Source organism: Cnephaeus nilssonii (genome assembly GCF_951640355.1).
Source record: "Cnephaeus nilssonii genome assembly, chromosome: 4".
Lineage (NCBI taxonomy): Eukaryota > Metazoa > Chordata > Mammalia > Chiroptera > Vespertilionidae > Cnephaeus > Cnephaeus nilssonii.
Window position 1 is genome coordinate 89675553 of NC_137075.1, and position 14453 is coordinate 89690005.

A 14453-nucleotide genomic window follows, 5' to 3' on the forward strand; every position below is an offset into this window, starting at 1 on the left:
GTCCGGCGAGGGGGAACGGAAGTACCGGGTGGGATTGAGGAGGAGCCGGAAGTTAAGGCGGGGAGGGGGTGGGGGGTGGAGGGAAAAGCAAGCCAGAAGGTTCTGCGGCCGCTTCTAGTAGTTTCTAGGCGCTGCCGGGTGCTCGGACCAGGCGGTATTGAAGTGGTTGCTGGGGCTGCTCGGAACCAGGCGCTACTGAGGTGGTTGCTGGGGCTGCTCGGGACCTGGTGACGGCGCGATCGGAAAGCCGATGGCCAAGTGGGGCGAGGGTGACCCACGCTGGATCGTGGAAGAGCGGGCGGACGCCACCAACGTCAACAACTGGCACTGGTGAGGGCTAGCGGGCCAGGCCGCTGGAGCGCTGCGCCGCGCCGGGCTGCGGGGTCCCCGGGACCTCGGCCGGGACAAAGCTGGGGCCGAGGCAGCCCTGCCCGGGATGGGGGTGGGTTCTTCTCCATGCCGTGGTCCTAGCCCCAGGCCTCCCCCGGCCGCCGTTTCAGTGTTTAGGAGGCGAGGAGCAACGTGGAGGGGTGTCCCCAGAGGAGGGGTTGCAGAGAGGTGAACACATAGCCCCCCGGCTCCTGCTTGCAGCCCGAGCTAAGAGGTGGTCCCCACACGTGGTCAGAGGAGACAGGCCCAAACGGCGGGCGCGGATCGCGTGGGGAGATCGCTGTGTAAGGCTTGGCGGGTGGCGGGGCGGGAGAGGGACTCGGATTCCTGGTTCGCGGCTGAGGGGTGAAATGAAAAGTCCTGGGAACCGCCGCCTCTGTCCAGAGAGCGGTTGGGAGCGTGCTCTCCGGGTGCCCAGAGCTCAGGATGGTGAGGACGCCGCGGCCTCACCCGGAACTGTTAGGTCGCTTGTGTGGTAAGGTTGCCGGGCAAGCATGGTTTTATAACCTAACCACTCTTCAAAAGCCTCCTCTCCTTCGTGAAAGCTTCCAGAAGTAGTTTTCTTATCTTTCGACTTCACTGAACTTTGTTCATACTGTCTTCACTGTTTTTTTTTAGTTTTTTTTTAACTTTGTTGCAGCTTTTTGCTGTTCTTCTCTGCTAGTTTAGTAAGCTGCCAGGCAGATAGTCCTTTTTCTTCTCCTTATCTCAGCCCGGCCTCCTCTCCTGTTAAGGTACACGGAGTGTTTGGCCTAATTTTTGTGTGTTTTGAAGCTCTGGGCTTCCATTGTTTCCACGGCCATCTAGAGGGCACACAATGTGGAGGGTGTGTATGACACAGCCTGAACCTGACAGGTCAGAACACTGTGCTAATTGGGTCAAGATTATTGGTTTCTTCCTCCCTGGACTTTTGATGCATTCTGTGGCCGCCTCTGTGCTTCTTTCTTCGGTAAGATGTGCACGGATTTCCACCGGGTCAAATGGCACTGTGCACCGCGTGAAGGTGTCCTGTCAAATACCGAGGCCAGAACCATTGTGCTGATTTAGTTTGTCACCGTTCTGTACAGCCGTTGTCCTCATGGACAGTGTGCGACTCCTCGTCTTCCTAAAAGAGAGGGTCATGTTTGTGGACATAACGGAATGGGACTGAGGGTTTTTTGTTATTTTCAAGCCATTTGTCAGGCCTCCGTTAGCCTGCCATTCCCTTGATTAGAGCAAGCAGAGTACTCTGCAGTTGGCTACTGGTCCATAGCCTTGTTTCTGTTTTGCAGGACAGAGAGGGATGCTTCAAATTGGTCCACGGATAAGCTGAAAACACTGTTCCTGGCGGTGCGGGTGCAAAATGAGGAAGGCAAGTGTGAGGTGACAGAAGTGAACAAACTTGATGGAGAGGCGTCCATTAACAACCGCAAAGGCAAACTTATCTTCTTTTATGAGTGGAGTGTCAAACTAAACTGGACAGGTGAGTCTGTGGGCTGAATTGACTGACCTGTTAAGGAGCCAGACAGAACAGTTTTAAGAGGTCATGAACTTTTCAAGGGAGGTGTGCTGCTCTGGTGACCCATAGAAAGCGGTGTTAGATGCTGGGACAATAAATGGGTTTCCTCACTGTGAGTCTCAGAGTGACCACAGTGAAGCTGCTGTGCACCTGTATTTGGGAGGCTTGGTCTGGAGCTACTTCGGTCACTTGGATGATAGAATAGTGGGGAGAGGGATTTTTCTTTGGTCTTGCTCTTATTAATTGCCTTCACTGTGATTTTGGCAGGTTAAACTGTGCTGGCGAAGCTCACATGTGACTAATTTGGGGCAGCTTTATCCTCTAGATCAGTGGTCCGCAAACTCATTAGTCAACAGAGCCAAATATCAACAGTACAACGATTGAAATTTCTTTTGAGAGCCACATTTTTAAACTTAAACTTCTTCTAATGCCACTTCTTCAAAATAGACTTGCCCAGGCCGTGGTATTTTGTGGAAGAGCCACACTCAAGGAGCCAAAGAGCCGCATGTGGCTCGTGATCCGCAGTTTGCCGACCACGGCTCTAGATTAATGTCCCTTCTGTGATATTAGCAAAGAATTGGTTTCCATGCATATGCCCTACTAGAAGGTCCTTCAGTTGGGAGGCTGAATTTTAAAAAGCCCTAAAGCTAAAGAATTATGTGTAGGAGGCAAACCATAAAATAAATTTGTGCTTCAGTAAATATTTCTCAAATGAATGGTAATAAAGAGGGGGAAAGGAGATGTATCAGGTTTGGGTTTTTTTGTTTAACTACTAAAGCATAGTGGTCTAAAAGGAACCTTAGGTATCATCTTGCCCCATCCTCTTTTCATAGATTGAGAAACTGAGGCCTAGTGAAGTGAAAGTAAATAAATGTTTTGTTGGTTAATTTTGAAATACAGTCAGTTCTGCTATAATGTATTCCTAAAAGTCACTGCACTATATGAAGTTGCTCAATGAAAACCACAGAGCTAATTGAGGAGAGGATTAGGCATACAACATGCAAAAATTTTATTGATGACTCGTTTTTTTTAAATTTAAGAACAAGCCCTAGCCAGTGTTTAGAGCATTGGCCCAGGCAACCGAAGGGTCCTGGGTTCAATTCCCAATCAAGGTCACATACCTAGGTTGCAGGTTCAATCCAGGGCTGCTTGGTGTACTTGTGGGAGACAGCCAATCAATTTGCCTCTCACATCAATGTCTCTCTCTCTCTCTCTCTCTCTCTCTCTCTCTCTCTCTCCTTTTCTCCTTCCCTCCCTCCCTCCCTCCCTCCCTCCCTCCCTTCCTCCCTTCCTTCCTTCCTTCCTTCCACCCTTCCACTCTCTCTAAAAATCAATGGGAACATATCCTTGGGGTGAGGATTAACAAAAAAGGAATTTTAGGAAGGCAAATGTGGATAGCACAGTTTTAAACATGTTAAATTATAAGAAATACATAAATAATACAGTAAGCATGGTGCTTTACTTGACAGGCGGGGATACTCACCACTATACTAACGAGGACGAGCCATATGGTGCTTTACTTAAAAAAGACCTGAAGCTTATTGTGAAAATGGGCCGAAGAAGAGTTGTGGCTTGGGCGTTATTGTGACGTGGTGGGAGGAGGGTCATCTGAAATCAGAAGGAACTTGATAACACCAGTTGTGAGTGGCGTGGCTTATAACAGGCATAGTGCACTGAAGTCACTAGCAAGGAAATGTTTGAGATGTGTTTTGTGTGTTCCTATGCGGCTCAATTAAGTGGTGTGGTTTTTTATGTTCACCTAGTGTTTCTCATAGAGGGAATCACATATGAGCAAATGTGAAGTTCGTGTTACGATCAAATGTCCCCTAATGTATCCATCACATTGGGACAAATTTGTATTTTCTAACTAAGCATTCTAGCAGAACTGATTGTATTGGCTATTGACTCAAGTCCTCCCTGGCAGAATTTGGCAGTTAATAACACACAAGTGCAAGAAATTTGACGAGGAAAGACATTTCTGCTGGGGGAAGAAGGCCACTTGCATCTGGTGTGTCGCATTTTTCTCAGAATAAAGAGGGTCAGTTCAATTGTCCAAAAGAAGTGTAAGCAGGGTAGTAGTTAGGACTCCAGAGCAGATGGCTTTTCTTGCAGAGGAGGAGATAAGTGACATTGCATTGCTTTTGACAGGTACCTCTAAGTCTGGAGTGCAGTACAAGGGACATGTGGAGATCCCCAATTTGTCTGATGAAAACAGCGTGGATGAAGTAGAGGTTTGTGTTTCCTAACTCCTCATCCGGGTCTTCCACATCCTCTTATTCTCAGAGGAGAAAAATGAGCTGTCACTCAAAAGTAAAGGCCAGCTGGGCCCACGCATTCAGAACCCCTGTTTGGATGTCTTTCTAGGCAGCCTCCAGAGCAGCTTGTGCTTCTTTAGCTACTTGGCTTTAGCTGGTGATTTGGGTTCTAACATTGTCCACCTTTGCCTTGGCAGAGAGAACTTGAGAAGGGACACTCATGGGGATTGTACGAATACCCCATCCCTTACCCGTTTCCTTTGGAAACGTCAGTTATCTGATTTCTCAGCACCCACATTCCACAGCGTAGGTACCCCTCAAGTGATTTACCACCTACTTCTCATCTTTCACTCAGATTAGTGTGAGCCTTGCCAAAGATGAGCCTGACACAAATCTCGTGGCCTTAATGAAAGAAGAAGGGGTGAAACTTCTCAGAGAAGCAATGGGAATTTACATCAGCACCCTCAAAACAGGTATCCCTTGAGTAGTTATGTATGCCTTGAGGTAGTTTTCCACCTGTCAGACTGATTAAGGGGCTTGACAGTCTTTTCTTTAGCAAATGGGTAAAGATTTGCGGGGAGGGGCCTTATTTCATCTTGAAGTCAATCTATATACTCTGAGGAAGGAAAGATCTAGCGATGCATTGTCTAATATGCTGGCTGTTGAGCAATTGAAATTGACTAGTTCAAATAGAGATGTACTTGGAGTATAAAATACAATGGGTTGAAGACTTAGTACAAAAAAAAGAATGTAAAATATCAATTTTTTTACATTGATAATATATTGAAGTGATAGTTTGGGTACATTGGGTTCAATATATTTTAAATTTTTCCTGTTTAAGTTTTTTATGTGGCTACTAGAAACTTTTAAATTACACCTGAGGCTGGCATTGCACTTCTCTTGGACAATGCTCGTGTACAGACTTGCATCCCCAGCCTCACTGCTGGAGCACAGTCCTGGAGCATCTCTGATAGGCATTCTCCAGGGACATTTAGGGGGTGACTAGAATACTAGTCAGCTCAGCTCTCCCTAGAATTCCAGCTCTGCCAGTACGTTTTTATCCTGGTGGAGTACATGTAATGACCATCGGAGGGAACCAGCCTAGAAGGTGGGCACCTGTGCTCTGGTGCCAGACTAGTTGTAGCTGTAATACCTACGCAGAGTGGAGAAAGGGTACTAAACACGCATCCTTAGGAATCTTGCCCCACTCTGGAAGTCATTGGAAGTGCAACGACATTCATTGGCTACCCTCCATAATAGACTTCACGTACATTTAACAAGTTGTAATGCTTCCAATTGAGTCGGGTTTAAAATAATTCCAGTGAACATACTACATTATATAACATATACTCAGATACCTGCCTGGCCTAGACCAGAGGTAAAAACGTAAAGTAGATAGACCTGTTCCTCGTCCTTAGCTCATTCTGGATTAAGATGGCCATATTTGTTAAACTGCTTGAAACCCCACATCTCAACTAAGAAGTAACTTCCCAGAGCGGGGATTTTTATCTTTTCAGAGTTCACGCAGGGCATGATCTTGCCTACGCTGAATGGAGAGTCAGTAGCCCCAGCTGGTCAGCCAGCACCGAAAACTGAGGAGCGCAAGGTAAATGGTCTTCCAACGGGGGGGAGGCTGCCTGCAAAGGGTGTTCGGACACTGCCTCCTCCTTAACGCCACATTTCAGCTTCTCTCTGACTAACCTCTGAGCCAGAGCAGCTTGTGGTGGTTTTCTTATTTATTTTTAACTATTGCTAGAGCAAATGTAAGCCATTAGGGATTTCAGAGTCTGACCCTTGGTTGCATTTAACACCAGTCATGTTGTGGATACAGCATGGTCTCCACCCATATACGTCTTCAGTATTATTTCTAACTGGGGTGTTAATATCTCGTACTTTGATAGTAGAGTTCTCATCAACGTATTGGGTTAGGCCACTAACTTCACCTATCAGGAAATTGATTGATTTCACCCCTTTGGCAGGGTGAACAAATATATTTTTTCTGGAAATGGAACTTGTGTAATTCAAGCTCAGCACTCAGTTTTCAGCCCTATTACCCTTTGTCAGCACAGTGGAGGATATTTTGGAGATGGGGCGGGGTTGGAGGTACTGTTTTGAGCTATTTAAGCATAGAAATTCTGTTTGAGAATTACAATGTGCTCTTCAGAAATACCTAATGATTTAACATGTCCTTTTGCTGATGGGTTTTTAAAACAGTAGTGGTCTTCCCTCACCTAAAGTGGTTGTTTTCAGTGGGAATTAAGGATTTTCTGGAAAAGTTCCCCTTGTGACTGAAACACCCATCAAGTTCTCTCCAACCCCCTGGGACAATTAGCCTTGGAGGTGAAAACATTTGTGAGAATAAATGCAGGTTTGTCCCGGAAGCCATGTTAATTGAGGTTTCACCATTACTCTAACAGTTTTCATTGTGACTTTCACAGGCTAAGTCTGCTCCTTCAAAAACCCAGACCAGACCTGTTGGTGTCAAAATCCCCACTTGTAAGATCACCCTTCGAGACACCTTCCTGACATCCCCAGAGGAGCTCTACAGAGTGCTTACCACCCAAGAGGTAAATGTAACCTGTCCTTTGGCCTCATGGCACCTGCCGGGCCAGGTGACTTGGATTGTGGGCGCATCCCCATCAAGCAGAGGAAGTACTAATGAGTAGAGCCTTGAGGCTTTCTTCTTCCAAGCAAAGGCAAAGGAAAACCCACTTTTGTTCAACCTACTCCTCAAAGTGTATTTGCCCTCTTTGTTCTCATATATTTTAGTTTGGGGTCCTCTAAATGGAAACCACTAGGAATCATTCTTTTTAGACAGTGGGTCTGAAGTAATGTTGTCATGGGTTTCCACTCACTCAAATCAAAGCCTGGTCTGCAATGGAATAGAATAGAAGCTGGAATGGTCATTGGGCAAAGTGGTTTCTTTGGAATGAGAGTTGAGGCGTGCAGGTGTCAGTTGCCATTTGTCCCTGGATCCCACTGAAAGCCATGCATCTTCTCCCTACTTTGTTTTTTCTACAGCTGGTTCAGGCCTTTACCCATGCTCCTGCGACGCTAGAAGCAGACAAAGGTGGGAAGTTTCACCTGGTAGATGGCAACGTCACTGGGGAATTCACTGATCTGGTGAGTACCTCCTGGCCCAGGCTAGGGATACAGCCTCTGTGTCTGGTCAGAAGAATATCATTCTCCTTTTTTCCACTCTGTGGGTAAAATTTAAGGCTTTAATCTCTTTGGTTAATAATCTCTTTTGTTTTGTTTTTCAAAATAATGCTGCCATTTCAGTTCTCTTGCTTTCCTAGAATTTTTTCCTTAATGGAGTTAAAATCAGTTCTTCCTAGAAGAACTAATGGAAGAGAGGTTGTATATATTGCTGCACTGAAATTTCATCTGGGCACAGTTGACCACATCCAACTTAGGATTAAGAGGAGATATTAGGAACTCTGGGGTCCACTTTGCCCTCATAATGGTATAATTGCACTAATGGTAGACTCTGTATGTAAGACAGATAGCTAACCTAGCCAGGCTTGGGTAAATTGGTCTAATGCAGCGATTTTCAACTGGTGAGCCACAAGAATTTTTAAAACATGGAATATGTACCTTACTATTTAATGAGGGGCACTGACCTCTTTTCCCTTAGATTGTCAAATTTAAAAATGACAACAGCCCGGCTGGTGTGGCTCATTGGTTGAGTGTCAACCCAGGAACCAAGAGGTCTTGGTTTGATTCCCAGTTGAGGGATTGATCCCCAGGAGGGGACATGCAGGAGGCAGCTGAACAACGATGTTTCGCTCATCAGTGTTTCTATCTCTCTTATCACTCTCCTTTCCTCTCTATTTTAAAAATTCTTAAAGTTAGAAAAAAAAAATGACAACAGTCAACACAACAATAACTGTCTGGTGTGAATGAATCAAAATTATACCTGCTTTTATTGTTAGATTGGTAAAATATGTTTTTTGGTGTGCCGCAGAAGTTTATGTGTGCCATGAGATGAGAAGTGTTGAAAATCCTTAGTATAGACTGATCTCTTTGGGTATTTTAGGTCCCTGAGAAACATATTGCGATGAAGTGGAGGTTCAAATCTTGGCCAGAAGGTAAGCAAGCATATTTGTGTTTTTTGTTTTGTTTTATCTTAATATATTTTTATTGATTTCAGAGAGGGAGAGGGAGAGAGAGATAGAAACATCAATGATGGGAGATAATCATTGATCAGCTTCCTCCTGTGCGCCCCCTACTGGGGATTGAGCCTGCAACCCAGGCATGTGCCCACCTGGGCATTGAACTGTGACCTCCTGGTTCATAGGTCGGTGCTCAACCACTGAGCCACACCAACCGGGCAGTAAGCATATTTGTTTACTGCCCTTAACCCCAGAATTTTTATTTACCCTTTATTTTCTTTTCTTTTTTAAAAAAAATATATTTTATTGATTTTTTACAGAGAGGAAGAGAGAGGGATAGAGAGTTAGAAACATCGATGAGAGAGAATCATCGATCAGCTGCCTCTTGCACACCCCCTACTGGGGATGTGCCCGCAACCAAGGTACATGCCCTTGACCGGAATCGAACCTGGGACCTTTCAGTCCGCAGGCCGACGATCTATCCACTGAGCCAAACCGGTTTTGGCTATTTACCCTTTATTTTCGCCTTAATCTCAAACCCAGGTGGAAACCCTGGATCTGAAGCCTCCCTCCCCTCTGCCTTTCTCCAGGGCACTTTGCCACCATCACCTTGACCTTCAATGATAAGAATGGAGAGACTGAACTGTGCATGGAAGGCCGAGGCATCCCTGCTCCTGAGGAGGAGAGGACACGGCAGGGCTGGCAGCGCTACTACTTCGAGGGCATCAAACAGACCTTTGGCTATGGCGCACGCTTATTTTAGAGCCAGCAGCGGGAGCTCCAGGCTGCCCGACACTTCAGTCCAGCCCTCTCCTGACTGAGGCTTGACTCACAGGATTGCACCATCCCAACCACTAACTTGGGGCCGGGGCCCTTTCCCTTGCGTATACCTTGGGTTTGTGCATGTTTTCTGCTGGGTGGGATCAGAGGGCAATTTCTCTTTTATGTGTACATATGCTAAATAAACGTAATTTAAAAAAATGTGCATATCTGGAACCTGTGTTGATTGGGTGGCTGGTACTAAGAGTTCCCTTGATGGTTTTGAATTTTTTTTAAAAAACTGGAGGGCGGGAATGAGGCCTTGCCTCCATTCTGGAAAATGTATGTGATTAAGAGGCATGAGGGAACTTGCCTATCTCCAAGCATTCCTGCACTGGCCTCATACAGCAGGCTGGCAGATGGGTCTGCTCCGCTCACTGAGGGGAAAGAAAGGCAGGTTGGTGTTCTGGCATAAACAGAGCCAACAAACATCACTGGTGGAAGTGGCATCCTTTGCTTTCCACTCTCCATGGCCTCAACTTCTTAAGAGAATAGGTGATCACCAGGTACTATTGGAGATATGGGGAGAAATTCCCACCCTGTGGCAGAGAACTATAGGCCTTGGGTTAACAGCTTCTGTTTATTGAGCAGTTACTATGTACCAAACACTACCCTAAGTAGCTTCTTTGTATTAGCTCATTTAATCCTCATAAGAGCCCTATGAAATAAATACTACCATTATTTCTGTTTTACAAGAACCCAACCCTTAGATTTCTTAACATCCAAGAACCAACTGATATTTAGCAGAGTTGGGATTTGGAAGAGGGACCATAACCACAGAGCCAGGACTCAAGTCTAAACGACTGTCTACCACCTTGACGTTGGACTCACTTCCACAAAGCAGCAGCTGTGTTTCTAGTATGTTAGGCATTCCTCCTGGAGTAGAAAATTCCAGGCCTCAGTACTCCCAGAAAGACGAAGAAGTGAATGTTCTTGTTGCATTAAACAAGCTTCCTGAGCACTGACCAAGTGCTGAGGATACAGTCTAGTGGGGCTCACACTGCCATGTTGCAGGAGAGGTAGCTATCTGGACAGGAGGGTCACTTTCCCCTGCCCTGGCGTCCCGTCCCCCAGGATGAGTCAGTGCCTGCTAACCTGGACACTACCTCCTGCAGCTCCAGCTATTTTCCTCTTACTTTTGCCTGTTTTATTAGGGGGCAGGCCTGCAGGCTAATCCTACCAAAATGATTTGGCCACAATGTTGTAGTTAAAGCAGAAACTAAGCACTGATCTGGATAATTTTGACTCCCAAAAGCCACCTGTGTCTTGAATTACTCAAAGAGTACTGGACTGAAGTAATACACATCTAATTCTGCTTCCTGAGGCTCCAAAAAGATGCATTTTGATAAAAAGCCTGGACTCCAACTTAAATCAACAGGCCCCTCCTAATACAGACCCCACTCCAGCAGAGACCAGTGTCAAAAAAGGAGCCCTGTCACACCTGGCTGGAGAGTTCTTAAGAAAATCGTACTTATAAGAAGTGCTAAGGTAAAGTCTACAGACACCTTGAAGAAAACCAAAGCACTAAGCCAAGTATCTGTTACGTGACATACACATGAACACGTCACATCCCCAGTGCTGATGGCTGTTCCAATGTTTTCCACAGCCATTTGACTGACAGCATTTGTTAGCCATCTGAGCCCACAAAGCAGAATGATGTATCTAAAAGCAAAACTGTGAACTTGGTTGGGCTTGGGTTTGAATTATAAATATGCCACTTCCTGGGACAAATGTGCTCATCTGTATAATGGGTATAACAGGTGACTTAGAGAATTAGAGATGATGGACCCAGAAGTGCTGGCAGCTGGCAGCCTTCAGCAAATGGTACCTGCTAATTCCGTACTCATGAGCCCACATGTTTTTTCTGGAGCAAGAATTAATATTTTGAAAAGTTGGTTAATTGGCCAAATTGTAAATCCTAGACCAAGGAGTCTCCTCACCTAAAAGCCATCAGTTGAATGCAGAAAAGTGGACCCACCGCTAGAGATTCTTACTCAGTGGGTGTGGCCCATGAACTTGCAGTTTGATAAGTATCTCAGGTGATTTCCATGTCAGGAATTCATTTTGAGAAGTGCCTCAACATGTTAAGAAAACCTTGTAATGCCTGAGCCAAAGAAGCATACTTGGGTCCCTTTTGTGAATAATGGGACAAAGTATCTGAAACACTGTATCTTCCAAGAGACAAGGGAGGTCAGCAGGATCCAACAGGCTTTGTATTGTTGGTTAAACCCTAGTAAGAATTCAATTTGAGCCCTGACCAATGTGGCTCAGTTGGTTGGGCATTCTCCCGTGTACCGGGAGGTTGTGGAAGTTGCTGGTTCAATCCCCAGTGCGGGTGTACAGAACGCAGTTGATCGATCTTAACTCTCACATCGGTGTTTCTCCCTTTCTCTCTCTAAAAAATCAATAATCCTATCTAATAAAAGAGTAATATGCAAATTAACCATCACTCTGCTACACCCACAAGCCAATCAGGATCGAATATGCAAATAAACCCAACCAAGATGGCTACGGCCACAGAGAGCAGAGGGAGGCTTGGGTTTCCCCGGAAATGGAGGAAGCCAAGCTTTTCGCCTGCCCTTGCCAGCCTAGGCCTCCACTCAAGGCTACAAAGTTTCAATGATAGAAGATACATAAATCCAAACAGGAATGGCGGCAGCCATGGAGCTGGAAAGAGCAGGAGGCTAGGGTTGCTCCCAGTGATGGAGGAAGCCAAGCTTTCTGCACACCCTGGCCGGCCCAGGCCTCCGCTTAAGGCTACAAAGTTTCAATTATAGAAGATAAATAAATTCCAACAGAAATGGCTGCCGCCATGGAGCAAGCAGAAGGCTTGGCTCCGCTCCAGGCTACAAAGTTTCAATTGTAGAAGATAAATAAACCCCAGATAACCAGGGCCTCCGCTTGGGTCGCCAGGGGGCGTGGCCAGCCTGCAAACCACCACAGGCCCCTCGCCCAGGCCGCCCCATGCCCCAAGGGAACCCCCACCCTGAACTAGGACATCCTTCAGGGCAAACCAGCCTGCCCCCACCTGTGCACCAGGCCTCTATCCTATCTAATAAAAGAGTAATATGCAGATTGACCATCACTCCAACACACAAGATGGCTGCCCCCATGTGGACACAAGATGGCCAGCAGGGGAGGGCAGTTGGGAGGGACCAGGCCTGCAGGGGAGAGCAGTTGGGGGGGACCAGGCCTGCAGGGGAGGGCAGTTAGGGGTGACCAAGCCAGCAGAGGAGGGAAGTTGGGAGGGACCCAGGCCTGCAGGGGAGAGCAGTTGGGGGGGACCAGGCCTGCAGGGAAGGGCACTTAGGGGTGACCAGGCCTGCAGGGGAGGGCAGTTAGGGACAAACAGGCTGGCAGGGGAGCAGTTAGGCATCAATCAGGCTGGCAGGGGAGTGGTTAGGGCGTGATCAGGCTGGCAGGCAGAAGCAGTTAGGGGCAATCAGGAAGGCAGGCAGGCGAGCAGTTGGGAGCCAGCAGTCCTGGATTGTAAGAGGGATGTCCAAGATTGGAGAGGGTGCAGGCTGGGCTGAGGGACACCCCCGCCCCCCGTGCATGAATTTCGTGCACCGGGCCTCTAGTCTTTTAAAAAAAAGAATTCAATTTGACCATCTTGCCTAAACTAGGATCCCAGATGAGAAAAACCAGAGGGGGAAAATCAGGCAAAACCACCGAGGTGGCTGGAGCTAAATTGGGAACAGTAGTGGTGGTCGTAAGCCATGCATGGCCAAGGTGGCTCCTGGCATTTGGAGCAGGAAGAACAGCCAGTGACACAGTGAGGTGACTGACAGTGGACCGGAGTGTGTGGAGGGGCCCTCTGATTTCCTGGGCCCCTCCTGGCTCTGATACTCGCCGCTACCAAGCCCTTTCACAAGTGTTGTGCACCTTCCATCACAGTTTCTCCTCACACACAGGTGTTCCCCCACCTGCAGCTCCCTGCAGTGTCTCTTTCTCCTCTGTAGAGTTTGAATACACATCATTTTGTAGTCGACCTACTTCCTAATGCCTTTTTCTTAGTTTCTCTCAGCTGTGCCTGACATGGTAGCAATTAAGCATGTCACTGAGATTACAGATTAAAAATGGGACTAAGTACTGTTTGGGTAATACCGTGCTCGGCAAACTGTGGCTCGAGAGCCACATGCGGCTCTTTGGCCCCTTGAGTGTGGCTCTTCCACAAAATACCACGGCCTGGGCGAGTCTATTTTGAAGAAGTGGCATCAGAAGAAGTTTAAGTTTAAAAAATTTGGCTCTCAAAAGAAATTTCAATCGTTGTGCTGTTGGTATTTGGCTCTGTTGACTAATGAGTTTGCCGACCACTGGGGTAATAAACAACCATTAGGTATAGATCAAATTTAGACAGCAGCCCTAGCTGGCTTGGCTCAGTGGACAGAGCATAGGCCTGTGGACTGAAGGGTCCAGGGTTGGATTCCAGTCAAGGGCACATGCCCGGGTTGTGGGCTCGATCCCCAGTAGGGGGCGTGCAGGAGGCAGCCAATCAATGCTTCTCTCTCATCACTGATGTTTCTGACTCTCCCTCTCCCCTCCCTCTCTGAAATTAATAAAAATATTTTTTTTGAAAAATTTAGACAGCAGTGTGTAACTGTCAAGGTAAGTTACATTAGGAAGGAGGGGAATTTGCAGTTTTCTGTGAAAACAGAGTCTGGGATGTCTCTAATTTTTTAAGTTTATGCTAAAAGAAAGTAATTAAAACATGTCCTTGCTCATTGATTGTATTGAATTTTACAGACGAGAGAGAACTTGGCTTCCATCTGGTGACCTGAGATCCTGCCCTCTCTGACCCTGTAATATTCTAATTGCACTGGAGTATTTTTAGACTGTGGTCCAGGACCAGACTAATAAACTCACCTCGACCTGGGATGCTAATCGGAAACACGTGGCTCTCTGTGCTTCTCAAAGTGGCAGCTTGGAAACACCTTGCCTCATTCTACTTTGTTTCCTTGATGCGTCTTTTTCCTTTCCCAAAGGCCAGGAGTGACAGCGGAGTGTCTGGTAAGGGTGCCCACTAAAGCAGGGACCAGGTCCATCTCTGCCACCCTATAGATCTAGTCCTTGGGCAACTCTGTGCTGGATTCCCTTGCAGCAAGTTACCTGGGGAAGTGGGGCCACTTCCTCCAGAGTAAATGCCATTTACCTCTTTGACCAAAAAACTTAAGAGTGAACGTGCCTCCCAGGCAGCCCTTTGCAAGTGTGAGTTTGGTCAAATCCCTGCACCCAGGAGCTCCGCCTGCCCAGCTGGGTAAGACAGTCACAAACGAAACACGAAACCCGTGGGAGCTGGGATCCAGCGTGGACTGTAAGCAAAGGCTTCCAACCCACGCTACTCTGCTGGGCCACAAACTCATCAGACAGACAGAA

The 14453-nt window shown here is 46.9% G+C and overlaps 1 protein-coding gene across 1 annotated transcript; it reads left to right on the forward strand.

Moving 5' to 3' along the window:
* The first annotated feature begins 93 nt into the window (after positions 1-93).
* On the forward strand, positions 94-9233 carry AHSA1 (activator of HSP90 ATPase activity 1). Its single transcript, XM_079767861.1, has 9 exons — positions 94-330; positions 1662-1852; positions 4037-4119; positions 4499-4616; positions 5661-5749; positions 6582-6710; positions 7165-7266; positions 8183-8234; positions 8849-9233. The coding sequence occupies exons 1-9, from the start codon at positions 251-253 to the stop codon at positions 9019-9021; spliced, it is 1017 nt and encodes a 338-aa protein (XP_079623987.1). The 5' UTR covers positions 94-250; the 3' UTR covers positions 9022-9233.
* The last annotated feature ends 5220 nt before the right edge of the window (positions 9234-14453 follow it).

Coding starts and splice junctions, on each gene's coding strand:
- AHSA1 (XM_079767861.1), top strand. CDS start 251: ATGGCCAAGTGGGGCGAGGGTGACCCACGCTGGATCGTGGAAGAGCGG. Junction 4,120..4,498: donor ACAGCGTGGATGAAGTAGAG/GTTTGTGTTTCC, acceptor TCTTTCACTCAG/ATTAGTGTGAGCCTTGCCAA. Junction 6,711..7,164: donor GAGTGCTTACCACCCAAGAG/GTAAATGTAACC, acceptor TTTTTTCTACAG/CTGGTTCAGGCCTTTACCCA.